General features: G+C 41.6%; 3 protein-coding genes across 5 annotated transcripts; all 3 read right to left on the bottom strand.

Annotated features, from left to right (window-relative positions):
- Positions 1–277: 277 nt before the first annotated feature.
- Positions 278–8,456, bottom strand: znf143b (zinc finger protein 143b). 3 transcript variants are annotated; one of them, XM_083666889.1, is made up of 16 exons: positions 8,407–8,456; positions 7,383–7,495; positions 6,961–7,053; positions 6,613–6,708; positions 5,879–5,959; positions 5,378–5,571; positions 5,182–5,244; positions 4,990–5,106; positions 4,660–4,735; positions 4,412–4,537; positions 4,033–4,212; positions 3,613–3,840; positions 2,851–2,993; positions 2,355–2,507; positions 1,928–2,053; positions 278–634 (listed from the first exon to the last, which is right to left on the bottom strand). In XM_083666889.1, the coding sequence occupies exons 2-16, from the start codon at positions 7,483–7,485 to the stop codon at positions 551–553; spliced, it is 1,863 nt and encodes a 620-aa protein (XP_083523015.1). In that variant the 5' UTR covers positions 7,486–7,495; positions 8,407–8,456; the 3' UTR covers positions 278–550. The 3 variants fall into 3 exon arrangements, with proteins under 3 accessions (XP_083523015.1, XP_083523016.1, XP_083523017.1); XM_083666890.1 differs by having other exon boundaries at positions 7,383–7,492; positions 8,407–8,433; XM_083666891.1 differs by lacking the exon at positions 8,407–8,456 and adding an exon at positions 7,573–8,350.
- A 6,254-nt stretch (positions 8,457–14,710) lies between these two features.
- On the bottom strand, positions 14,711–17,375 carry akip1 (A kinase (PRKA) interacting protein 1). The gene is made up of 5 exons (XM_083666935.1): positions 17,145–17,375; positions 16,711–16,908; positions 16,527–16,613; positions 16,322–16,438; positions 14,711–15,171 (listed from the first exon to the last, which is right to left on the bottom strand). Exons 2-5 carry the CDS (start codon positions 16,849–16,851, stop codon positions 14,998–15,000), a joined length of 519 nt encoding a protein of 172 aa, XP_083523061.1. The 5' UTR covers positions 16,852–16,908; positions 17,145–17,375; the 3' UTR covers positions 14,711–14,997.
- Positions 17,376–20,193: 2,818 nt separating this feature from the next.
- rpl27a (ribosomal protein L27a) lies at positions 20,194–23,275 on the bottom strand. The gene is made up of 5 exons (XM_083666845.1): positions 23,219–23,275; positions 22,565–22,628; positions 22,405–22,480; positions 21,196–21,370; positions 20,194–20,366 (listed from the first exon to the last, which is right to left on the bottom strand). The coding sequence occupies exons 1-5, from the start codon at positions 23,219–23,221 to the stop codon at positions 20,238–20,240; spliced, it is 447 nt and encodes a 148-aa protein (XP_083522971.1). The 5' UTR covers positions 23,222–23,275; the 3' UTR covers positions 20,194–20,237.
- Positions 23,276–25,512: the final 2,237 nt, after the last annotated feature.

Genomic DNA, 25,512 nt, shown 5'->3' with positions numbered 1-25,512 from the left:
TTCATCAAGTCAAACAATCAAATCATCCCCAGTCAATACACCCATTATTCAGGGCGTTCATCAAAGCCCTTTCTGAGTTTGAAGTTGCCGTTTGGATGCTGAGAACGTACGTCGATATATGCGTGTGTGTGTATGTTAGCCCTTGAGAATTACAAATCGTGTTTAAACCATTGTTTCTAAGTCATAAAGCAAAAGTCCCTTGGTCAGAGGAACATGTTTCTCAGATGAGATCTGCATTTAATTGACCAATTATAACAGTAAATAACTCTCTCTCGACTTCTATTAGTCCATTGGTCACACAAAATCTTATTTCTTTAATTAAAAATTGTGTTAGCTGTATATTGGAGAGTGCACCAAAAACAGTGGATATCATCCCTCTCTTCCCAACATGTTTGGATGAGGGTCAAAATCCACATATCAAGACTCCAGTTATCAAAACTTATATATACACATGAATACTAAGTTCTCGTTTAGGATCTAAAAATAGAGGAAGACTGTTGATTTTCTTTTTGCTATCCGTTCATAGTCCATTAGTTAGTTGGTTTTGATGTCAATCGTCCAGTCCTGGTGTCTCTCCTTGCTGTATCCTTGAAGCTATTCTGATGGCTTCCTCCAATGATGGCTGATCACTAAGCTAAAAGAGAGAACAGAAGTCATACATTGATTCAACAAGAAATCATTGATGATACAGATTAACAGCAAATGTTGAGCAAATTACAAACATGTAATTAACGGTGGTTTAATCTATTTAGGTCCAAATCCCCCCAAACCCTCTGCCACCATTTGGTCAGTAAATTGTTGCTTTGTTTGATCAACAACAGTGACAGAGAGGTAAACGGCTGCAAGATTATAGAGTGTTTTGCATTACCATTAACATGACAGAGGGCACAACAAAGTGATCAATGGCAAGACAAGTATCTGCTGACTTCAACTACCCTATTCCTGAAACCCCCTCAAGCTGAACAATGGGTAGGTTTGTTTAGCACCTAGCAGAATGCATGTGATATTAGTCTCAAAGAGCTTAGAGTTTTAAAAAATAATTAACTTTTATTGACGATCTGTTAAAGATTTCTCACTTCTTACTATGAACAATAAAGGCATTATATGGAGAAAAAAATCTATGTTTGTACACAATAAATGTTTACATAATAACAAAGTCTTGTCCCAAGGTTTACTGTAACAGTTGATTTGTTTATTATACTTCCAGCTAATGTTTACCTTTATACAAGGACCAAGTGCCCCATAACTGACACTGGTTGGGGGTTAGGAGTAGAAAAAAACCTAATGAGAGGAAATTTCCGCTTATTTCCTACAGTGCCTTGTAATAAGCTTTTGAGTGAGGTATTGGCTGACTCTGCACTAACAATAATTTTTAAAGCGTCGGTTTCCTGGTGTAGAATAATACATTTATATGGAGCAAGACACACTGTGTGACTTCATAGTGGGTCAATAGACAAGTGGCAGCCGCAGCGGTGTAAACCTATGCATCCTGTGCCTGTATGTAAGCCTCTCTGGGGTACCAGTCAACACCAGAAACAGAGGGTGGCTACAACCCTGAGCACACACAGCTACTACTAAGCCCCAAACTGAACCCCACCTACCCATCGCTTTCACAGCAAACAGCCCAGGTAGGGTGGGGAGTTGGGAGGGATTATGCTAAAGCTGTTGACACTATATCTTTGTGGGCCTGACTGAAACTCCTGTGAGTATCGTTAACAGAAGAAAAATCTGATCAGATGGGTAATTATAAACAGATTTGTAGAAGCTTAATGAATAGAGCAGGCACAGTTCCCTTTACCGTATGAGATATAATCTACATGTTCCATTTCTACTTGCCATATTGGGTAATGTTACCCTCATTAAGAACATCGAAGATCTAAGCTAACTGACTGTAGTAGTAGTAGTGCAGTGCGCTCCTATGGCATACCTGCACAGCAATGTGAGTGCCATTGGAAGTGGCCAATAGGGTGACTGGGTGAACATTGGAGTCCTGACTATAGCCCGTTTCCTCCACAGTCTGGAATGAGGTCATGTCTGGTGTCATAATCGCCACCTGCAAACAAAGACAGAGTCAATATAATGTACAGTGGACTTTTCCATTACTATTAGCAACCACTGAGGATTGTTATGTAATCCTTTTTGGGAAGGATGGGCTTCACGCCCTTTAACAACCATGACACATCGCAGTTTTCTAGTAAGTCAATAGGCTATCTCAGGATGAGTCATTTTAATGAAGAAAACATTCCAAGTGCTACTCATTCTATTGCTCTGGTGTTTTAACTCCTCCCATCTTTAGACAATATTTCTGAGAAACAGGGCAACATGCAAACACATGTTAATCTAAAAGTAGTTACCTGTCCTTCTGAGCCATCTGCCGACACCATTGTGACTGAGTGAGACCCGTGCGATGTCAGCTCGTGAGCTGGGATGGTTATGGTGGTGCCCTCTTGCGTTACCATAGTAATTGTGCCGCCCATAGCATGCAGATCAGCCTCCGAGATGCTGACCTGCAGTATGAAAGATCATAAAGACATCAGCTCATTCTCATGCTATATGCATATAAAGCAGACAGAGAGGATCTGTAAATATTAAAGTCTTGCATATATAAAAATGGCCTTCGCTTAAAACGTTTTGTACTGCATATCCCTATCAATATAAATAAGAAACAAGATCATTCTGATTTTTTCTCTCCTCAATTTGCATCCTTTAACAAAACATTTTGCTAATTCAATTCGCAAAGTAGGTCTCTACGATACATCATGCCAGGGGGTTGAAGGGGAAGTAATCATGAAGAAAATACTGAATGCAGCATGTGAATTTCTGTTGTATTAGTGAGGTGTTCTTTCCCACCTGCTGTGTTCCGTCCTGAGTAAAAAGGGCCACGTGCTGCTGCCCTAGGACTTCTGGTGTCCCGACAGACACCTGCTCCGACCCTGAATCCTCCCCTTCCACTATGGTTGTTGTGTAGGTGACTGAAGGATCATCAATGGCATCTAAGACAGACAGAACAGCGACACACTATCAGCCTCAGGATGTAACAAGTCATCTATGAATGAAGGTCAATGATGCCCATATCCAAATCAATATTCTCCTGGTTTACTCTCCATCTCCATGTCAGTATTAGCTCAAAGTGTTCCTCATCATGAACTTTTTCTAAGCGAAGACTGTGCTGCATTTTTAGCAACAAAACGTATTAAGCAGTGAACACTCAATCATTAAATATACACACACACACACTTTTAAACAGGCCTGAAAATTCAAGCCCAATAGTGAATTGGGGATGTTGATTTATTTTGTTTCGCTGCCTTTTAGCACCAATTCAGTAATTAGGACTAACAGAAACATTGAGAACGTAAAATTTTTTAATTGAACAGGTGCTACTGCTGTGCATCTATGACTAGAGCAGGAGAAAGAGGAGAGAGAGCAGTAGGCAGCTGCAAGTTATCACACAGCCAGGCAAGATTATATCATGATTTTTATTATATATATCTTTTTTTTTTTTAAACACAGCTCTGCCATGGCCTGGACCAAATCAATTGGCAGAAAATCAGGCCCGGCCTGAGCTTGTCAAGTTTGGGCTGAAATTGAAAACGCTGACACACAAACACATACCTGTGGGCTGCTCAAAATATGCCTCCTGCTCCTCTTCGATGGGCTCTGTGTCGTTGTGTGCTGTGCGTTTGTGCATGGCCAGGGTGGAGATCTGCTTGTAGGTCTTCCCACAATGGTTGCAGTTGTAGGGCTTGCAGGGCGTGTGGACCACGTGGTGCTTGTATAGACTGGAGTACTCAGTGAATCGCTTATCGCACCCAGGTACAGTGCACACGTATGGTTTCTCTCCTAAAAGACATAACTCAGTTTTAATGACAGAAGAAATATTTGGCTGTCTCACAGAAGAAGAGGAAGTAAATATGTAATTAGGACTGACAGAAACATTGAGAACGTAAACAAATTTAATCGAACAGGTGCTACTGCTGTGCATCTATGACTAAGATGAGGAAGTAAAATGTTTCGTCAGTTATTGGCACTTGCCTGTGTGAATCCTCATGTGGTTCTTGTAGTTCGTCGCACTTGCGAATGACCGACCGCAGCTAGGCTCCGAACAGTAGTATGGACGCTCTCCAGTGTGTGTACGAATGTGAACTTTGCGAATATTCGAGGTGGTGAAAGACCGACCACAACCCTCAACAGGACATTTGAAAGGCTTCTCTCCTGCAAACAAGCCGATTGAAGATATATATAAGAGAGAGCAGGATCACATTGAGGAGTGTGCATTCAATATAATAGGGGCAGATTGAAAGAAAGACATTAGGCAGAGAACACTGAGGTTTACTAGTAAACAAGTATGTTTTCCAGCAGTGCACAGTATTTTACATTTGTTTTTACCAGTGTACCACTCTATTGTACCAACCTGTATGTGTCCTAGTGTGCTTTTGTAGGTCTCCGGACGTTTTGAAAGACTTGTGGCATTTTAACTCCTGGCAGCGGTAGGGCTTTTCCCCTGTGTGGGTGCGAGAGTGACTCTTCAGCCCGTACCCTAAAGAAGACACACAACAAAAAAACATAATAATTAGCCAAGTGCCATTGTAACCACAAAGTGGAAATCAGCAAGGTTCTATGACCGTGAGAAGAGTGAGAGCCCTCACAGTAGCTTGCTACCTGTAGCAAATCTCTTCCCACAGCCAGTGTGTTCACAGATATATGGTTTATCTCCAGTGTGGGATCTCTCGTGTACCTATGGGAAATACAAACAAAATGTTTGACAAAGACAAGTAAAAAAAATGAAAAAAAGAAAACTCACTTGAAGATACTTTTATTGATGGAGGAAAATAGAGTGAAAAATTGTCATTAGACAAGAGGTTTGACATACAAGGAGAGGGACAGTGGTAATAAAGCAATGACACACACACACACACACACACACACACACACACACACACACACACACACACACACACACACACACACACACACAAAGCAGGGTCTTGCCTTCAGATGGTGAGCAGTGGTGTAGAGTTTTCCACAGCCCTCGTGGTCACAGCGGAACGACTTCTCCCCTACATGCGAAACCCTTCCCGGCCTGCCCTCTTGACCCTGGAGGACAATCTAAACAGAGGGGAGAACATTATGTCACACTGGGAGGAAAAGGGACACCACAGAGACACATTCAACTTACAGTACCTGCATGTGGATGCCATTGTCAGTCTCAGCTCTGCCATATAACGCACTCTCCACATTCTCCACCTGGGGGGGAAAAAATCGATATTGTGACTCATTCTTTCATTACTATATTGTAAGGCAATTCAGTGGTGACCTTTTGGCACAGCAACAATAGCAGGTCAGTAGCCATGTTAGACATGATATACTCCATCACTACCTTGGTAGTGTACTGCTCCAGCACACTTATGGCCTCTGGGTCGATGCCACCATCGGCCTGCAGGTCTGAGATGGTGCCGTCAGCCTGGATGGCCAGGATAGTGTTGGACTGGGGCATGTGCACCGTGTGTTGGATGTACGCCGTGCTGCCATCCTCTAGCTGCACTGCCTGCAGAGCATTCTGGTCGTAGGTCTCTGGGAAGGGCATGAGAACGATGAAATGTGATCAGTTCCAAAAACAAACATTAGCTACTATACCTGGGTAATTCATGTAGATCTGAGAAGATTTGATAGGACTAAGCAATATGGAGAAAATGCCACCCAGTACTTTTGCCATATTGAAAATAGCAACTTGATCTTTTTAGATCTACAAGATGTACCTAGGGGTTGGGTTGTTTATTTGTTTTGTTTTTAAGGGGCTGGTTTTGAATTGGTCCAAAGACAACAATGCTTTTGGGAACAAGCTGGTCATTCAAAAGATTCCAAATCTAACAATGTTTACCTTTGGGCGCATGGATGTAGGCTGTTGTTCCATCTTCCAGCTGTACAGCCTGTCCATCCTCAAGTTGCAAACTGTCTCCTCCTGAAACATAAAAAACAACATTCACATGACACATACAGTACATGAATGCTGTCATATTGTCACTTTACACCCAAGACAGATTTTATTGTAAACAGAATGTTCCTCTACATATGGTGCCTTTATCCAAACTCTATGTAGGCAGTATTGACATGTGCTCAGTCTAAACACCACAGCCTTTCTTTAAAGGGGTAGGTTGTAGGTCTGTTAGAAATCTACCACCTCTGGCGATATTCAGTTTGAAGTTCCAAACAACATCCTAACATTAATAATAAACCCCCGAAATGTCAGACATTCGCTGTTGCATTTCTGCATGCATGTACGCACAATTTCAAGAGGCAGCCGCCAGAGATAGAAAGGTGGAAATCTGTGAATCCACTTCCCTAGAACACCCCTGGCCAGTAACAACATGTTTGCATACAAACCGAATATCGGGTTGAACACTCCATTTTAGAAAGCACTTTTGCAGGACCAAAACAGCGTTCATAATTGAAATATTTATTTCAAGGCATCTCATTCCCTGATCGTTACAGATTAAACAGTCATTACAACCATTAGGAAGCTTTTAGAAAGCTTGGATGTTACATACTGTCCCTTTTAAGTTTGTTTTTACATAGCCTGAAGTAACAGTAGCAATTCTGGTCTACATCCTTTACCTGCTTTAGGCATGGACACATGCTGGACATATGCAGCAGATCCATCCTCCAGTTGGATAACCTGGCCGTCCATTAGCTGTCCATCTGAAAAGGAAGCTGCTCATTTCAATTAGACTGACCTCTAACCAGGGCTGTTACCAGTTATCAACATGGCTGTGGCGTAAGTTTCCTTTAAGCACAGACCTTATATCAGTTTACCAATTCCATTCATGGTAACCTTATTGTATGTTTTAAATATTACCAGAACAGCTTGGAAGCCAAGCTATCTTTGACCATGTGTGTGAATATGGCATGTGGACAGTGTACCTTTTTTTCCACTTCAGTGTTAATGAAAAGAGTGATGCTTACCTTTGGGGTCGTGCTGTATGTATGCTGTGGAGCCATCAGCTAGAGTTACAGCCTGTAGACTCACTGTGTCCATACTCTCCATATGATCACCATCTACAATGGATACAACAGCCAGCCCATACAATAAACCTCAAACAAATCAATTCATAGTTTATTTGTCATATACACAGAATACAGCCGTAGACGGTGTAATTAAATGCTTTGGGCAAGCTAGCTCCTCAACAGTGCAATAATGAAGTAATAATAAAAACAATAACATAATACAACAACAAAGCGTATGTATTTTAATGGAAGGTGCACAGTATAATAATCTTATTACATGTGATAATGTGAACATCTTAAATTCTACTACCCTCTCTACCCACCACATCCATTCCAACCCCTTTGACCTCCCTAGTGTTGAGTTACGACCCTGATCTCACCTGCCACTGTGACAGCCTCTGCCAGACAGAGGGTGACCTGCTGCCCATCCCCATCCTGAAACTCCATCCCCTGGGAGTCACGGTTTATCTGGGCCAAGAGCATTTTTCACCTGCTAAAAACACACAATGCGCACACAAGGTTCACTGAGGGTTTCTCCTGGCCAGATATTTGTAAATCAGTAGTACCTACCATTATTGCTCCCATTACAGGTTATAAACACCATTGTGTTCTTCTGGTAAACAAGATGCGTTCTGTTTTATGTATTTGTACAAAGCGTAGTGTGTCCTGGTAAGGTAACAGTTTGACAGTTGACTAATCAAGTTCGATCATAAGTTAATGTTCCACAACAATGTTCCATTACATGATGTAGCCATATGTACTTGACGTGCAAGTATGTGTAAACAATGTTTGGCATAGGCCTACTGTTTATTGTACCAACAATGAACACATATCCCAGAATGACATCTGTAGATTTGATTTTATTAGATGACTTGCATCACGGTGATAAGAGGAGATGTTGTAACAATGTTGCAACTTGTAAACTGGCGCGTAAGCCACGCTCTGAGCGAATAGCAGCTACGTAGCCTGGGCCTTTATCGGACTCGTAAGTTAGCAATGCACGAGCTAAATGTGTTAGCTTGCCCAGAGAGGGATATACGGTCTTTGGTTTGTCACAACCGTCATTTATGAAGTGATGCATTTGTTCCACATCGGCGTTTAACCATTTACTACAATGGTACCAATTCAACTACCAACAACTCAATGTTTTGTTTAGCGAGTAGCTATTTGTTTCAAAGTAACTCTTCAGAGGCGTGCGAACCCGAGAATGCAGTTAGGCAACAACAACAAGAACACGGAATCCATAGCTAATTAATGATAACACCAGAGTTATGGCTCTTTCATATTCTATTGGATTTTAAAGCGTTGCTTTCTCATCTTTCGTTTCGAGTCCCTGTTGTAGTTCTTCCCAGAGATGGCTCTGGGAATAATGCACACTGGGTAAAAACCAATTTATATACTAACCTCCGAAATTTTCCAACAATTCCTCCGTTCGACCACCATGCATCAGTGCAGGAAACGATATATGAAACCTTGCACCCTGGAACATGCATAGGAATAAAATCCATCCAACGAAGTCCAAGCCCACCTGAAATAATAACATTGTATTGGATGCCTAGATTTCAACTCAAAAGTGCGGTCTTCCTATTGGTCAAGTATTATTTCAATCATTCGCAAATTCAAGTAGCATTTGTATTATTCATTTTCATGGGCCCCTAGCAGCCGCCATTCTGTGTTGGTTATCGTATTGTTTGAGGCGTTGGACTATAAACGTTACAAATTGTTGGACGATTTACATTTGAATAAGTAACAAGATTCACCCCTCTCATTTTCTAAAACATGGCGTATCATTAATCCATTTAACTGTATTCTGTAATGTAAACAACACCAAAATGTGAAAGTGTCTGACGTCCATGTTGAAAACAAGGTTGTGTGGGAAAAAATGGGGGTATGTGGGCAATGCAGTAAACTGAACTCGGCTCTAGGCCTACTGGAGTATTGATCTCTTGTATGCTTATGCTGGATACACTAGAACTGAGCTGTATGGGGGGTAAAACTGAAAAATTAAAACATTTTCGAATAAAACAAGTTTACTTGAAATCAAATTAGTCACTTAAGTCTATTCTCCTGAATTAACAAATGCTCAGCATTCAAATCAAATAAATGCCAGTTAAATCATATAATCACGATCAAATTGAGGAAAAGCCCTGAGTGGATTGAAATGCACACCTCTCATGTAACTTTCAGTTGTTAAATCAAAGATACAACTGTGTCTTGTATGTATTCAGGTCTTGAGGCTTTCATTCAAGTACTCAGTTTCATATGAATGTTGTGACTTTCATATGAACGGTGTCCAACCTATGAATCAAATAGACCCGCCCATGCATCGACTATCTCACTGCTTGATGTCGGAGTCCAGATTTCTAAACCCATTCAGTAGAACACGTTGGTATGTCCACTTGTATAGTCTAGTTAGCTACTCGTGCACAGTAGGTTCAATTCGACCATACTAATGGTGACAAACAAAAACAAGCATTATGTATTTTTTGTAATATTTGTAAATGTTAATAATAATTAAGCAATTATCCAGTTTGCTAATTTAATTGAATTGAAATGAGCATTGATCTGTACTGCTACTGTAATCCATTGCTCTCTTCATTGGCTGAAATTGCTTTTGTTTGACAGGGTCCACTGCATGTTTGGCAGTATATTGGCTATTTTAAATGCAATGTTTTGAGGTGACATATAAGATTGTATCGCCAAAAAAGACAGGAAATTCAATTGAGCCCCAGAAATCTATATCCTATGCACTGACCAGGTTTTCCAGCACACTCAGCTTTGACTCCTGCTACAGTACAGTTTGTTGGTCTACTTAGGGCAGTAAAAGGTCCCATGAAGATCCTAAAGACCGCTTCACCCTCACTACCCCCTCTATACTAACCCTAACCCCGAGACCTCTTCTCCCCTGTTACCCCCCTGTACAAGTTCTCTCCTGCTAATAAAATATATATATATAAAATAAATTAATAAAAAAATAAAATAAGATAAAAACCTTTACGTAGAATGTTGTTTTGCCCCAGCTGTATGACGAAGTGCAGTCCAATGAGTTTGGAGGCATTTGCTTGTACTTGGGCTGGCAAGATGGTGGACAGCCATATATGCCCAAACCAAAACACCCCCTCCACCATATTTGACATATGAGGTGGTATGCTGTAGATATTGGGCAGTTCCTTTTTTTCTCCACACTTTACTCTTGCCATCACTCTTGTACATGTTAATATTTGTCTCATCTGTCCATAAGACCTTTTTCCAGACATCTGCTGGCTTTTTAGATACTTTTTAGAAAACAGTAACCTGGCCATCCTGTTTTTGTGGCTAACTAGTGGTTTGCACCTTTCAGTGTAGCCTCTGTAGTTCTGCTGGTGAAGTCTTCTGCAGATGGCAGTGTCTGACACATTCACGCCTACCTCCTAGAGTGTTCATGATCTGTGGGACAGTTATTTTGTGGTTTTTCGTAATTATGGTGAGCATTCTTTGGTCATCCACTGTAGAAGTCTTCCTTGACCTACCAGGCCGTTCGCGATTTCTGAGCTCACCAGTGCTTTCTTTCCTTTTAATGATCTTCCAAACTGTTGATTTTGGTAGGTTTAAGGTTTTGGCTATGTTTCTAAATTATTCTGATATTTCAGCCTCATATTGGCTTCCTGACTTTGATTGACGTCTCTTTGGTCCTCATGTTGACAGACACCAATAGCAGACTCCAAAGGCAAACACAAAGCTCTCATATGACTGCACAAATAAAATAAAATAAAGAGCAGAGAAAATAGCAGAGGGTTCTAGGTAAGATAATCTCTTGGATAGAATCTCTTGGATACCTTCTGGATACCTTCTGGATAGAACCCTTTACTGGGGGTTATATGAAGAACACTACTGCACAAAGAGGGTTGCTAAGGGTCCAACCCAGCACCAAAAAGAGTACCCCTATGGGGACAAACTATACCCCTATGGGAACCCTTTATGGTTCTACTTAGCACCTTTTTTCTAAGAGTGTATGACTAAGCAACAGGGACCTAACAGTTGTGTTATGTAACGTCTCTGCCTTCACTGTTTGATTGGCTGCTGAGCCGCCCACAGAGGCATGATAACACTGGCCTTGCACTTCTCCATGGTAACCCACATAAACAATGGAGTGAGGAAGCTCCTTGCAGCACACTGTGAGTAAAGGCAGGCACAAACACTATTGGGGATTCACAGAGGTATAGTACCATTTACCAATAATACTGAATGTTTTAACATACAGAAAATGTATAAATTGATTAATTACATTTTACAGCACTCTAATACCAGAGGGGTTTACACATCATGTATTACATTTTGTTATTCCTCTGCTTCAGTGATAGGATGGCATTTCAGTCAACAATGCCTTTCTCTCGGTCATCTCCTGAGCCAAACAGGCTCATTCCACTGTTCCTCGGTGCAAGATACAGGAACGTTTCCTTTGTCATTGACACCTCAGAGGCTATGGCCACTGTTCTGGGGTCAGTGAAGCGCTTACTTATCCAGACCCTGCTGACCAAGGCCTCCCTCAGAGACTCTCTTTTCAACATCATAGCCTTCTCATACAAGGTATTGTATTGTCTGATTGAATGCTACGTGACAATACTGAAGTTTCAAACATTTTGTCATTTTCAAAAGTTGACAAGTGGAAATTTATAAATTGACTAGATCAAGGTGCAGTTAGTAGAGATACTGCACCATGTTGTTGTCATGTATCTAGTAATCAATAACCAAAGGCATCAAAACTATGACAAACCATTTGATTTGACTTACATTCTTAACCCCTCATATTCAGAGTTCTGTTATTCGTATGTTCCCCCACTCTAGGTAAACCGTTGGTCTGATGACATGGTGCCTTGTGCTCCTGACACTGTGTACGAGGCCCTGTCCTGGATCCATTCCCTCTGCTGCAGCCCTGGCAGGGACCTCCTTGCTGCCCTGAGTACGGCCCTCAGTGACCCCACTTGCCACGCTGTCCACATGGTCACCATTGGTCTCCCTGACCACCCAGAAGAACTCCTACGGGTCCTGCTCACCATGGCAGGGGAGAGGCCAGTCAATGTGTTCTACCTGTCAGACCTCAACAGTCCTCTGGATAATAAGACTCAGGACTTCCTGCAGTGCCTGACTCATGCCACAAGAGGGAGCTGTAATGTCCTTCCTGTTGGATTAGATGGCGCACTGGAGAAGGTAGGGAGTAGTCCTTGAATGTTGGTGGTGGGTTATTCATCGGGTCCTAATAGATTTGAAACTGAAATAAGAGTTAAATTCAATCAATGATATAAATATCATAATCCTCAACTGTAGCCACACAAACAAAAGCATGTGAAAAGTGGAATTGTAAAATAAGATTGTGTATGTGTGCGTGTGTGCGTGCGTGCGTGCTATCATGGTTGCTGACAGGACATTCCACTGTACACTGCTAAGGGCCACATATCAGAACCAATCCACTCTACAGTGAAGTGTTGCAATCAGTCTACAGCTGTCACTCCACAGCATTCAGTGTCCTTCCCTCCCCTCAGGTTGGTGTCCTTGACTACAAAGTTTCAAAAAGCTATAAAGATTGCCATTCACATTCACACACAATACTTGCATTGCTATATGCAACTTTTCATACTGCTGTCTTTCTGCTTTCTTGCTGCTGCAGTATGTAAGCAGCATATGGATGGTGTTATATAATTAACATATAAACATAATTATATAATTTGTATGTAGCTTTATTCTTTATCTATCTCTACAGTGTATGATGTAAAAATCAGTTGGTTTCATGTGGTTGTCCAGGTGTATATTAGGTAACCCCTTCTTTAGAGTCAGTTCCTGTGTGCTCTCTGGGAGGGCCCTATGCAGCTCAGAGTATCTCCCAGGCTGTCGTGTGTTGGCCAGGAGGGAGGTGGATGGGCTGTACTACCTGGGCACTGTAACAAAACAAGTCCAGGTAAATAAACATCCCTGACACAGCTTTATACAGTGGATGCAATCCAGTCAAGCATGTATACATTATGAATCAATCAGCCTAAGCACAAGGCATTCAAAATAGCTCTGCACAAAACACAATAAGAGGCCAGTGTGTGATGTACTGTATTGGGATCTGTTGTCCTCAAACCTCAATTGAGCATCTTCTGTCCCTCAGGGTAGGAAAGGAGTGTATGTTGTTGAGTTTGATAAGCCTGTCAATCATGAACCAGGGAGCGTAGAGGGGGGCGACAGTCACACCAGGGTGTCCCAGCAGCAGCAGCTCGTCTGCTCTCCAGACATTGTGAACCACACGCAGGCACACACACACTGTCTGGTACCGGGGGACACTGTTCTGTCACCATGGGAACCAGTCCTGAGGACGTATGGGCCAGGGAGAGTGGTCTCTGGGATGGAGATGAGAGACTCTCTTAAGGGTAAGAGAAGGTTACGTTTCACACCAGTGATTTGACTGTCAGAGTGATTGACTGTCAGAGTGATTGACTGTCACACACCCTGTCAAGAGACGATCTGAGAATATACAGTAAATACATCCCCACTCCCTTTAGTATATCTCAAATTAATTTATTGCACTCACAGGTAAATATGGAAAAGAGCAGGACTGAAGCTTTAAAGAAGACCAATGTCAATATATCATGCCCTACCATATACCCAGAGCTAAGGTCTCTTTCTTTGTACCTGCAGCTGAGAGTGGGAGGGGACTCCAGGTGCTGCTGTGGAATGGGAGAATGACCAGGGTGCCTGGGGATCTGGCGGTATGGATCCATGCATCTCAGCATGAGCGGATCGTCAAGACGCTTCAGCGAGTTACACTAGCGCCATGTTGCCATAGCAATATGCTCTGTGTCCGCAACACTCTATGGGCTCCTCATCTGTACTGTACACAATGCTGTCCACCAGCAAGTGAAATGTGCCACTGTCCAATCATACAGCGGTGGCCCCTGTCAGCTCCACCCATTCATGTATGTGATCTGAGGGAGACAGTGGGGCTGGAGAGGGCGGAGCTTGAGAAGAAAGTGGATCTCCAGTTGGAGGAACTCAATGACACCAAGACTTCCTCCTCCTCATCCCTGTCTGAGGATGAAGAGATCAGGTCCACAGGGGGAGAGTCTGTGAATCCATCAGCCAGCACAGATCACTCTCTTCTGGGTAAGCTGCAGCCAGAGCAGGGCCGACCCACTTGGAGGTACTGGAGGAGAAGCCCCTCAGAGCCACAGCATAGGCAACCAGGTAATATACTGGGATGAAACAGCTAACCCACAGTACAAAACCTGCCACACTGGACATGTTGACAATAGGCATAACCATATTCTGAACATGCATAGTGACATGAAACTTCTCATAGAACTGTAATTCAGAATAACGTTGTTTTTTTGTTTTTTTATCCCACATCTGCTGACTTTTAAGAGAAAGTACCCAGGAGAAAATTCCAGCCTGCAAAAATGAGCTACCATGACCTCCAGAACAGTGTCTTACCCAATCACAGCTCAGTGTTTCAACCACTTCCTGGTGCTGAGAGAAGGGTCACCATGAGAGATGTGTTTGGCCTGACTGACCCCAGGCCTCGACCAACAACTGGATTTCAGTCCATATCTGGTAACACTGCCACTGCTGTATATACCTAATGGTTTTGTCTAATGATTATGAAACTTCCTGTAACTGCTGAGGAATACCTTTGCCTTTGAACAATCAGTTGACAAATGTCACTAGAAACATTGAGCCACATTAAATATTTACAGATATTATAAAATATACTTTATTACGATACATTCATAGGGCAAAGGTACATATCATTTGTGCATTACATGATAGACATTTAATTTCATACAAATCATTAAACAAAAATAACATGATTGGATCATCAGAATATGGCTTATTATTAAGCAGCAAATCATAACACTGTAAAACAAATCCCCCCCCCTCCAGTGCAACAAATTAAACAATTAGAAACATCCTCTTAAGTGAGAATACAGACGTACAGTAAACATTTTGTTTGGTCAGTTTTGTTATTGTCGGTGGAAAGGTTCATGATGATTGGTCAGGGCCCAGGGATGAGAGGTCAAAGGTGAGGTTCATGCTCTCTCCTGCATTGATGCGCACCAGTCGTGTTTGTTGCTGCTGTGAATCGGCTGTTCCAGCGGTGATTGCATAGGTCCCTGGTGATACCTCAATGTGGAAATCTTCTGGTGGTAACCGTGCCTACAGAAACATATGCCATCCATAAGTAGAGTTCTCCAATGTAGTCAAACCAAAAGGATTACACACTGACAAATCAACCACATTACGAAAATCTATTTCAAATTGTTATTTTACATAAACTTTTCCCCTTCGTGTAGCGTGGGAGTCCTGCCCCTAACCTCTACATCGCATGAAGAAACTAGAAAAGAATGTTCCTGAAGAAACTTTGTGGGCTTGCAAAGTTTTATTTTGGTAGTTGATAATGTTAAAAGATGGCTTGGACTACAGATAGTCCGATAGATAGAATGTAAATGTGCTTAATGTTTAAAAAGTGTAAACAGTATAAAAAAAATCTGTATAGAAGGTATTTAAGTAGGTTAAGTAAGTTACTTAAAAGATAAAAGAGGACCATTTTAAATGCATCAGAGGAACCCAATGATCATCAAAATCCATGTTAATTCATGCAACTTAAAAAGGCTTAATGTTTAAAAAGACTAAATAGTATCAAAACTCTTTGAAAAGTTATTAAAGTGGAGTCAGTCTACACATGTTAAAGTTGAATTGAGGTGTCAGTTGGTAGAACATGGCGCTAACAACTCTTAGGTTGGGGGTTCGATTCCCGCTGGGACCATATATACTGAAAAATGTATGCACTCACTGCAATGTAAGTCGCTTTTTTTTTTAACTGAATAGGATTTCAGGCAAATTCGAAAAGTATAAATAGTATGAAAAATATGTTTTCAAGCAACTGAAGTTACACATGTCTGGGCATTTAAAAGTTGATTTTAAGTTAAGCGGTTGAGCGGTTTAGGCTGTGCATGCGGCGGTATAGGCATGAATAGGATTTCATGCAAATTTGAGTCAATCTCAAAAAGTGTAATTAGTATCAAACTTCCGTTATTAAGTTATTTAAGTGGAGTCAGTCTAGATCGATCGATAGAATGAGCCTTAGATAGGTCAATGGAGTGGGTAGAGAGTTGGTTGGTTGGTTGGTTAAGTGGTTGACGGTGGTTTCAGTGGGGTAGAACTGGTTGCCAAGAGAGTGCATTATTGTCGATATCTGTGCACTTTGTCAATATCGAAAGTCGGACTTGCTGATGCAAGTCCACTAATAAAGGGGCACAGGCCTACATATTATTGCTTTGAAGAGCAACATGTAACTTTGCCTTACATGTTTCCTGGTTTGCAGTGAGGTCCCTGGGCGTTGGCGAGAGACACAGTGGTATCTACACACATGGGTTCTTTCATTCTCATTGGGCTCAGGTGAAGTCCCTGACATGTAGAAGTTCTGAAAACATACACAATTTTAATTCCATCAAACACATGTTGGCTATGCAATAAAAGAAAACCAACAACATTAATGTAGACCATCTGACCTTGCATTCATATGTAGTCTGTGCCATGAATTCTGCTATGATTTCAAAGGCATCATCCAGGCTTGTACGAGTTGAGTCTCCCTGAAGCTGTGGAGACGATGAGAATTTCAGAAACTGGAATATTCAAGGTTAAGGAAAACACTTTTTAAAACAGATAGGAACGAAGACATGTTTAGTAGGCTACCTCTTCACTCGGAGTTTGACTGATGGACGGATTCGAACTACTGGACCAGTCTACGCTCCGTCTCGAGGCTCGCTCCAATACTTCCAGGCCGAGTCTGGCGGAGCGGCGCAGGGAGGACTCCAACCAGGCTTCACTCGCCATATGCAAGGCGGTGCAGTCAGGTCACTGCTTCACCCGAGACACTGACCATACAACCCCCTTTTCATAACAAATAGCAACATTGTAGCAAACCGAAACATGACACAACGCTGACATCACAATACTCACTCCCTGGTTATGTGTGTTGTGCTGTCTGTGCAAGCTTGAATAAGACAAAATACAATACGCATGCAACAGGCTGGGTGAATTACGAATTGAAATAGTTTTAGACGAAAGAAAACATGCAGAAACAGATTGCGGAAGACCACATAATTCCTAGTTAATAGGCTACTCACCAAAACAAGCCACTTTCGCCTGTGTGTCGTTGCGCACAGCTCTCCTCAATTTTAATTTGCCGTGCGCATTTCAGACACGGTCGTCTCTTTCCGGTATCCTGTCAGATAGTGTTCCCTTGTCGCGGAATGTGCCACTATGGGGCAATGTAGAGTCTCTATCCAATGATATTGATTTGGCAATTTGCGCAATGCCCACGGGAGATTTGAAATCAGTTCACTCCAAACTCATTCACGATGTTAGTTCTCTTGAAATGGGTCGATGTACGGGTCGCTCTGGCGATCAAACTTCGTTATTTGCGATATATGCTTCAGGCAAGTGGGTACTTTTGCTTTATCCCGCTTATTTCTTGGAAAGATATTCTTTCTTGGTTTCAACATACATTGAAGAACATTGAACATTGTCTTCTTTGCATATATTGTATAAGGCCTGCTGAGAAATAATTTTGATTAAGTTAGATAGCACGTTATGTTGCATCAATGACTTCTGGCATTATTATGATTTTATGATTAAAATGTGTCTTCTTAATGACAAACCATTATAGATAGATAGATAGATAGAAACTTTATTTATTAAGGATAATAGAGCAGTACCAGTTTTTACCACTAGATGTTCTCATACACAAGTGAACAACATGGTCGTAATAAACGAAGTTAGAGAAAATTCCAATGCAAAACCCAAATCAAATGTGCCAACGTCTAAAGTGACGGTTACATTGCTCATCAGATACTATTTCTGTTGGCTACAGAGGTGTCTATACACTATCAAATGGTACAATGTCATTCACCTGTTCACAATAGAGTTGATAAATGTGTCAAAGGTCCTTTTGGGTGTTTCTGACATTTGCTTATTCTTGAGCAGACAATATGTTTCTGTACACCTCAGAATACATTCTGCTGCTGCTGTCAACAATTAAGACAAGTTAGCCAGATCTAGTGGCACCTATAAATGCCAAACCATAACACCCCCGTCCACCATGTTTCACAGATGAGGTGGTATGATGTAAATCTTGGACAGGTCCTTTGTTTTCCAACCTTTTCACTTGCAATCCACTCTGGTACATGATAATATTCATTGAGGATAACTAGTGGTTTGCACCTTACAGTGGTGCCTCTGTAGTTCGGCTGGTGAGGTATTCTGTGGATGGTAGTCTCTGACACATTCACGCCTACCTCCTGTAGAGTGTTCCTGATCTGTGGGACAGTCGTTTTTTTTTTTTTTTTCCTTAATTATGGTGAGCATTCTTCAGCCATCACTGTAGTCTTCTTTGGCCTACCAGGCCGTTTGCGATGGCTGAGCTCACCAGTGCTTACTTTCTTTTTAATTATGTTTTTTTGGGTAAGTCTAAGGTTTTGGCTATGTTTCAGATATTTCAGTCTCACAATGGCTTTCTTTACTTTCATTGACGTCTCTTTGGTCCTGATGTTGACAGACACCAATAGCAGACTCCAAATGCAAAGCCTAGCTCATAATAACCCTAACCCTTCTAGACAGTGACAGCTCTATTATATCTGCACAAATTATGTGACGGAACACACCTTACTAACCAGAAACACCTGTCAAGCCAATTGTCCCATTACTTTTGGTGCCCTGAAATAAGGGGACTATGCATAAAAAGTGTTGTCATTTGGATAATTCTTGTCACACTTAACTTGATCACTCACCATCACAGGATGTTGTGAAAACCGGTTCCAAATGGTTGGTCTGATTAGGATGTCTCCTGTAGTTTTAGGGCGCTTTCACCCCTACCAAACTTTTTGCACAGTTCGGATCATTTGGACAGACCTGTCTGAACTTGGGTGCGCACCAAACAATCAGACCGTAGTTCGCCAAAAAAGGGTGGTCTCAGTCCCCTTCCATTCGAACCGTGGTGCGATTGGTCCGGACCAATCACAGGAAATACACTATTTGTGGGTTAACGTTTGGTGGGTGTTGTTGATGTTAGCAAAAATAGTATGCAGATAGCTGTGAAATGAAAGCTAGCTAGTTCCCACTCTATGATGACCTGCACAAAATACTAGGAACAAGACCAACAAGTAACCCACCCAACATTATCAAGTCATTTGTCAAGGACCATCCAGCAGCAGAGGGAGTCAGGGCAATGATGACCAGAGCAAGGAGAACAATGATGAAATGAGTGTAGGGAACAAGAGCCAAGAGAGAGAGAGGGGTAGGAGAGAATAGGAAATGGAGAGAAGTAAGGAGAGAGTATTGATAGTAGTATTGTAATTTCATATTTTCTTTTGTTGCGTACTTTAAACATATATGGACAATATTGCCTTCAATATACTCAATACAAAATGATTCCTATTATCAGCAATTTTCCTGATCTGCTGTACAGTATGTGGCAGTTATGATATTATCAGATCACAACTGATTAACTGACTTCTCTTCCATGGAACGAGTGGAAGCTTTGGAACAGGGCTTGCCTTCTCATACAAATTCACTTACCCTCACTTAGCATATCTTCAGTTTTTTACATATTGTCCAAAAATCTCATATGCATCAACCAGGACACGGGAATTTGTATCATGTATAGGTACACCATTTAATTAGGAGACTGTCGCAATAAGGGAATATCGAATGACATTTATGCTTTCCTCTAAAAGTGAGTAGTTATGCTGTCCAAACTCATAGCCACAAAGGTTTGTGGTGATCGGTTGCCCCAATTATATTTGCATATAATTTGTCAGAAATGTACCCCCAAGGATCTAACAAGCTTAATGTCAGGTCAATGAGATGCATCAGTCAATATTAAATTATCCTCTCCTGTACAGATTACACAACCAGCAGCAATGCCTATGGCAAGTATGAAGACATCAACACTAGCCTAGGCCAGTTTCCATCACAAACTTCTGATAATCAGAAAGTTATTGGGATGGAGCAGGAACTGAATCAGGGTTGATAACCTGTGGCCAAGGCATCCTAAACAGAAGTTGACCGATCCGCTCATCACCACATTTAACCAGACCTTGATGTGTGGGAAATGGGCTTCATGGGCAATATCTACATTCACCAATAGTTGCATTCAACAAACCACAAACAAGTCAACCCATTTACACAGTTTATTCTTGCAAAAAAACATTGACAGGCGCTTATGCCATCAGCACGCAAGCACCTCCCACTGCTTTGATCTTCTCCTCTGCCCGTCGGCTGAAGAACTTTGCCTTGACAATCACGGGCTGCTTGGGCAGCTTTCCTTTTCCCAGCACTTTGAAGTAGCCCTGTGGAGACAGAACACAATTAAGTACACAACTCGACATGCAACAATCTCAGACCTTCAGCCAAGTCACAGCCACAATACAATCTATTGTTGGGCTGATACAACCAATATCCCATTGAGGCCTTTGCCCATGATATGTCCATACATTTCCCCTCCTGCAGGGTAATAAGTGGTCTCATCCAGGTCACACAGCTGAGACGTTGCTTGAGATGACTCGAGTGAAATTAGAAAGGAACTGTTGAGAGCAACAAGGGCCAACATACCAATACGCCAAGTTCAATTGTGAATCAGCCGCAAAACGTGGAGGGTTGAAAAGAACTGAGGAATGTGGCCTTTTTAGTTCACATCTTCCTCTTAACATTAAGTCCATTTTTATGGTTGGGCTTTTGGTTAAAAAGCTTAACTCAATTTATGGTCTTTATGCATTTTTTGTTAAAAAAAAGAAAAATAAACGTAAATCCATGAGTGTTTTTAAAAAAAACAACAACTAAAAAAGCACAAAATGATACCCAAGACTAAAGATTTTGTTACTGCCCATGTGGCCGACTGACCTATAAGTGAGTCAGTCGGTGAATAGGACCAGTCTTCTCTCTAAGAGAACTCTAGCACACCAAGACAACGGTGTTTGTCAAGATGAGACTCTGAGTCTCTAACACACAGCTGAGCACACTCCCGATAAGTCCACTACTTCAAACATTTCCTTACTACATCCCTCTTATTGGAAAAAAAACTAAACTTTTTTTAAACATTTGTCAGCAACTCCAACCAGCTACTACCCTCAAGTTATTTGAAGCTCACATACAGTCCTCATCTCTGGGTCTGATACTTACAGAGCGCACTGCATCAATGATGGGAGCGGGGCCTTCTGGCTTCTTGCTGTAGTTGAGCCTGGTCTGCTCGCTCACCAGCGTCCACAGCTTGTCCAGGTTGATGGTGGGGCAGTGGACTGTGTTCCTCTTCAGATGATAGTGTCTCATACCAACCTTACCGAAGTACCCCGGGTGACTGTATAGGCACAGAGAGGAGAACAAACAGTTACAGAACATACCAAGCACAGGTTCACAAATCCTTACTTATGGTCAATGTTGGTGGAAGCAGAAGTTCTGTAAAAATGAATTAATTCTCCTGCTGCAGCTACGTATAATCCAAACAGTTATTTTCTGATATTTATTCACCCATAACAACGAAGATAAAGCCATTGATGTATTTAATTTCACCAAGAAATGTTCATATTTATTGATTTATTGTATGCCGTCTTCAGTAACATGACTTAAGGAGATTGGACCCTGTTGGTAGCTAGTTAGCATTTAACTGTAATCAAGTCTCGGTATTCATAGTAAGTGAAAGTTAAAAAAAAGAAACAACCTTTCTAATTTGCTAGCTAGCTTGACATTGCTTACTTGCTAACTAACTTTAGGAGTCAGAGCTTGTCCTATGGTCAGCCTCCTAGAATGCTGATGGTCAGGAATTGACTGTCTGGCCCAGTTGTAGCTAACCATGTACAAGCGAACGTGACATGTCCTTGACTTTTCCAGCTATGAATGACTGCCTGCTCTTTTCCTGATATCTTTATATACCCCTCTTCCCCACAGGTGAGCTGGTCTTCAGTTATTTATCATCGTCAGCATTCATACAACACTTGATGAACCATCTAATAACCTACCAGCAACATTTAATGAACCTTCCAGCAACCTTTCTGTACCATACATTTTTATAATGTTATTAACGTTAAATAACATTATTCTGAACATTTACAGAACCTTACCGACACCTTAAGTGTTGCCAGCTGGGAACAAGCTCAATATATTGTAACTGCCCATGTGGGTGACTGGCCTATGAGAGGGCCAGTCGGTGAATAGGACCAGTCTTCGCTGTAAGAGAACTCTAGCACACCAAGACAACAGTGTTTGTCAAGATGAGACTCTGAGTCTCTAAAACACATTTGCGCATACATGACAGCTACTCCTGTCCCCGAAAACACTGGCCGGTGACACCATCAAAATGACCAGATCTCTTCAAGGGGTAATTCTTATACTCACTATTTGTCGAAGTTGATTCTGTGGTGATGCATACCACCAGCATTACCACGACCTCCAGGATGCTTCCTGTGCTTTCCTGCGTAAGAAAAGGTTTGTCACACGCCAGTTTTTTAACAAACACGTCAATATCAATGTTGATGGCTAGTCAAACTCAACTCACCGATACGACCATGTCCGTGGCTGACGTGCCCTCGGAGCTTCCTGGTCTTGGTCTTCTTGGTTGGCTGTCATGGAGAAAATTAGGTCGAGTTAGCAACACCAGCATAATTGGACATTACAAGTGATGTCTTTAATTGACAATTGTTATGACACCAGCCCTAAAACTCTAGAGATACACGGCACGGATAAAGTTTGTAAAATGTATGACTCAAACTAACTGAATACACGCGCTGGTGCAAAACCATGCCTTTTTACTAGGTAGTGAAAGAACGTAAGCTACCCGATTAGCACAACAACATCCCTAAAGCTGCCACCTACAAAATACTGCAATATACACATTTACACTTCAACGCATAGTACGTGTATAAGCAGTCCGGGATCATCAATTTAGTCAATTAGCTCCTGCTACAACAGTTTTAGCACAAAATCAACGTGGCTTAGCTAGCTGGGGCCTGTGCTCAACATTAGGGTGACTGTTTGCCGGTTCCTACAAGTTCGATCTACCGGAATTTTGGAAATAAGGACAAGGGTTCGGCACATTATCCATGCTTTGTAAGATACTGTGAACAAATATTACATTTTCTACTTATAGCATACAGGATGGACATAGATTTGCATCAATTTTACCAGCAGAGTAAAACATGACTATACCTACCATCTTGGAGGGACGCAAAGAGGAGCGAGAATTGGAATTCTCCCGGTTTTGTGCGAGATTTGTGGTCCCAACACTACAACCTACAGTGACACCAAGCGGAGAAGGAGAGGAATGCAGAAGAAAAAACAAAAATCTGACGGTTGATAAAGGGACTTTATATTATATTGTTCATTATTTCTAGAACACTCACAGACCGTAGCTTTAATTCTAGACTTTCAAGAAAAAAAGGCGCTGAAATTAAACAATAGAACAATGCACATAGTATATGGTTAGGAATGGCACATTGGCACTTTTACTGTCGTTGCAAAAATTCAGATGTCCACTACACTACACCTTATCATACTTTCTCAATTTTCTTGTCAGATACATTCCTATGTCATAAACCTTTGTGTGCAAAAGCCAATTTACATACCACAAACTGTATTCAAAGCTGCAGTAAGTCAATATGACAGCCTGGAATTTCTCATTGGTCAGATATAATAAAGCGTTCCAGGGATGTGAACACTACTGCATTGGTTCTGAAATTCACCGAATGAGTTATTTGTGTATGTCAAATTTTGAGAGGTAGACAATTGTTCTTGTTTCAAACATTTCAAGGTGAGAAGCACAAAGATTACCCAAGGTTTCTTATGCACTGAAGAAAACACTGGATCTACCCTGAGCAAATGGAGCATGTGAGTGTACTTCAATTTAATGCATTTAAAGAAGCTGTCATTTTGTAATGTGGCTGTTATCATAGCACAAAAGGAATCACCCATCTCCAAGTTCATCAAATGGCTAAAATATATATTGTATTTGAAATGGACTCTCTGTTTGCTATCATCTGGCATTGCTCTTTTAATTGTGATTAGAGTATCCTTATTCTTTTGTAACAGTTGTATTGCAGCAGCTATGGGGTATGTGGAACACTTGAGCGCACATTGAGAGTTACTTTAACATAACCAGGTACTAATGAGATGTCAGGGGATGTCACTGAGGGGGCACAATTTCAGTGCTGTTCAATCAGCCAATCAGGAAGAGCCACAACAATACACTCTCCTCTTCCATCACTGTCTTTAGGTGTCTTTCCTTTCCTCACCTGTCTATCCCATCTTCTTCTTTATGCTGGATGCAGAGAAAAGCTCCAGCACTATTTACATTATCTCTCAGCCACCATCCACCTGCAGTCACATTTGTATTTACTGCTCAGACGTTTTTTTTGTATTGTGTCATTGGGATCTAAGACAGGTAAGTGGGCAAGTATTTTATTTGTCGGATTAATGTTTACAGCAAATGATGGTGCAATAAATATTGTTTATGTTTATGTCAGTGAATTTTGTCATAACCAAGTTGTCATTTTTGATGGATATCATGAGCTCTGTTTAATCTCAAGTCAAGTAGCCTACAATGCGCAATAGTGGTTATGTTAGTATAGATTCAGTGCATTCAATCATTCAGGGCTAATCTAATGTTGACTTTACTGTTTGGACAGTCGTTTCCTATTGAAGTATTGTTTTCTGCTTTTATTTGCCCTGCGGCTCAAGGACTCAAGGGGCTTTTAGTAGGTGAGCTGATTCTACCCCCAGAGATCCAGTCCACCGATTATGGCAGCGGCAGCCGGCAGACGCTATGGTAACATGCCCCAAAGACGGGCAACTTTACTGCCGCGGGGGTCCCAGCACTCAGTGCCCAAACGGGCAGCATTGTTGGCACTGGAGACCCAACCCACTGGGACTGGCCCATACCTGGCAACCACAGCAGAGGACCTGAGCTTCACAGCAGAGCAGGTAACATGGACATAACATACTGTAGTAAGAAAGATTAAGAGGGTATTGAAAGAAATGGAAAAATATGGGTGTGTAGAAGAATAATAATAATAATAAGATGAAGAAGAAGAAGAAGAAGAAGCAGAGAGGAAGAGAGGGAGAGATATCAAGTGAGAGGGAAGGCCAGTGGTGGTAGAGAAAACAATGACTGCAACTTTTTTATGTTTTTTGACTTTGTATAATGGGGCTATCCAAGACTTGAAACTGAATGGAATGGCTTGAAAGTTGATGTGTCAGAGAGTTTCTCGATTAAAACATACCAGTCTTTAACTGATGTTTCTTTGCCTCTATGTAGCCCGGCAATGCACAGTTCTGTGGGATGGAAATATATCCAAATTGTGCATGGCTAGGCAAAGCCAAAATGGCCACCTCATCACCCAAGCTGCCTCAAAAGCATCCTGCCCCACTCACCACTTTCTCTGTCTGTGAGACAGAACACAAGCTGCAAAGATCTTATGGTAGTGTACTGTACCCAGGCCATCATAAAGG

This window comes from Argentina silus, assembly GCF_951799395.1.
Source record: "Argentina silus genome assembly, chromosome: 3".
NCBI lineage: Eukaryota > Metazoa > Chordata > Actinopteri > Argentiniformes > Argentinidae > Argentina > Argentina silus.
Note: the sequence above shows the minus strand (reverse complement) of the source record. Positions and strands in the feature narration are given on the sequence as shown.

What these genes read in the sequence shown, in the direction of transcription:
- znf143b (XM_083666889.1), bottom strand. Translation starts at nt 7,485, where the DNA reads ATGCTCTTGGCCCAGATAAACCGTGACTCCCAGGGGATGGAGTTTCAG. An exon ending in AGAGGCTGTCACAGTGGCAG is followed by an intron (nt 7,054 to 7,382) that starts GTGAGATCAGGG and finishes TATCCATTGTAG; the next exon opens with ATGGTGATCATATGGAGAGT. An exon ending in CTCAGGACGGAACACAGCAG is followed by an intron (nt 2,508 to 2,850) that starts GTGGGAAAGAAC and finishes TTCATACTGCAG; the next exon opens with GTCAGCATCTCGGAGGCTGA.
- akip1 (XM_083666935.1), bottom strand. Translation starts at nt 16,851, where the DNA reads ATGGCGAGTGAAGCCTGGTTGGAGTCCTCCCTGCGCCGCTCCGCCAGA. An exon ending in AGACTACATATGAATGCAAG is followed by an intron (nt 16,439 to 16,526) that starts GTCAGATGGTCT and finishes GTATGTTTTCAG; the next exon opens with AACTTCTACATGTCAGGGAC. An exon ending in CACTGCAAACCAGGAAACAT is followed by an intron (nt 15,172 to 16,321) that starts GTAAGGCAAAGT and finishes ATGTTTCTGTAG; the next exon opens with GCACGGTTACCACCAGAAGA.
- rpl27a (XM_083666845.1), bottom strand. An exon ending in CCACGGACATGGTCGTATCG is followed by an intron (nt 22,481 to 22,564) that starts GTGAGTTGAGTT and finishes TTTCTTACGCAG; the next exon opens with GAAAGCACAGGAAGCATCCT. An exon ending in TCATTGATGCAGTGCGCTCT is followed by an intron (nt 20,367 to 21,195) that starts GTAAGTATCAGA and finishes CTGTCTCCACAG; the next exon opens with GGCTACTTCAAAGTGCTGGG.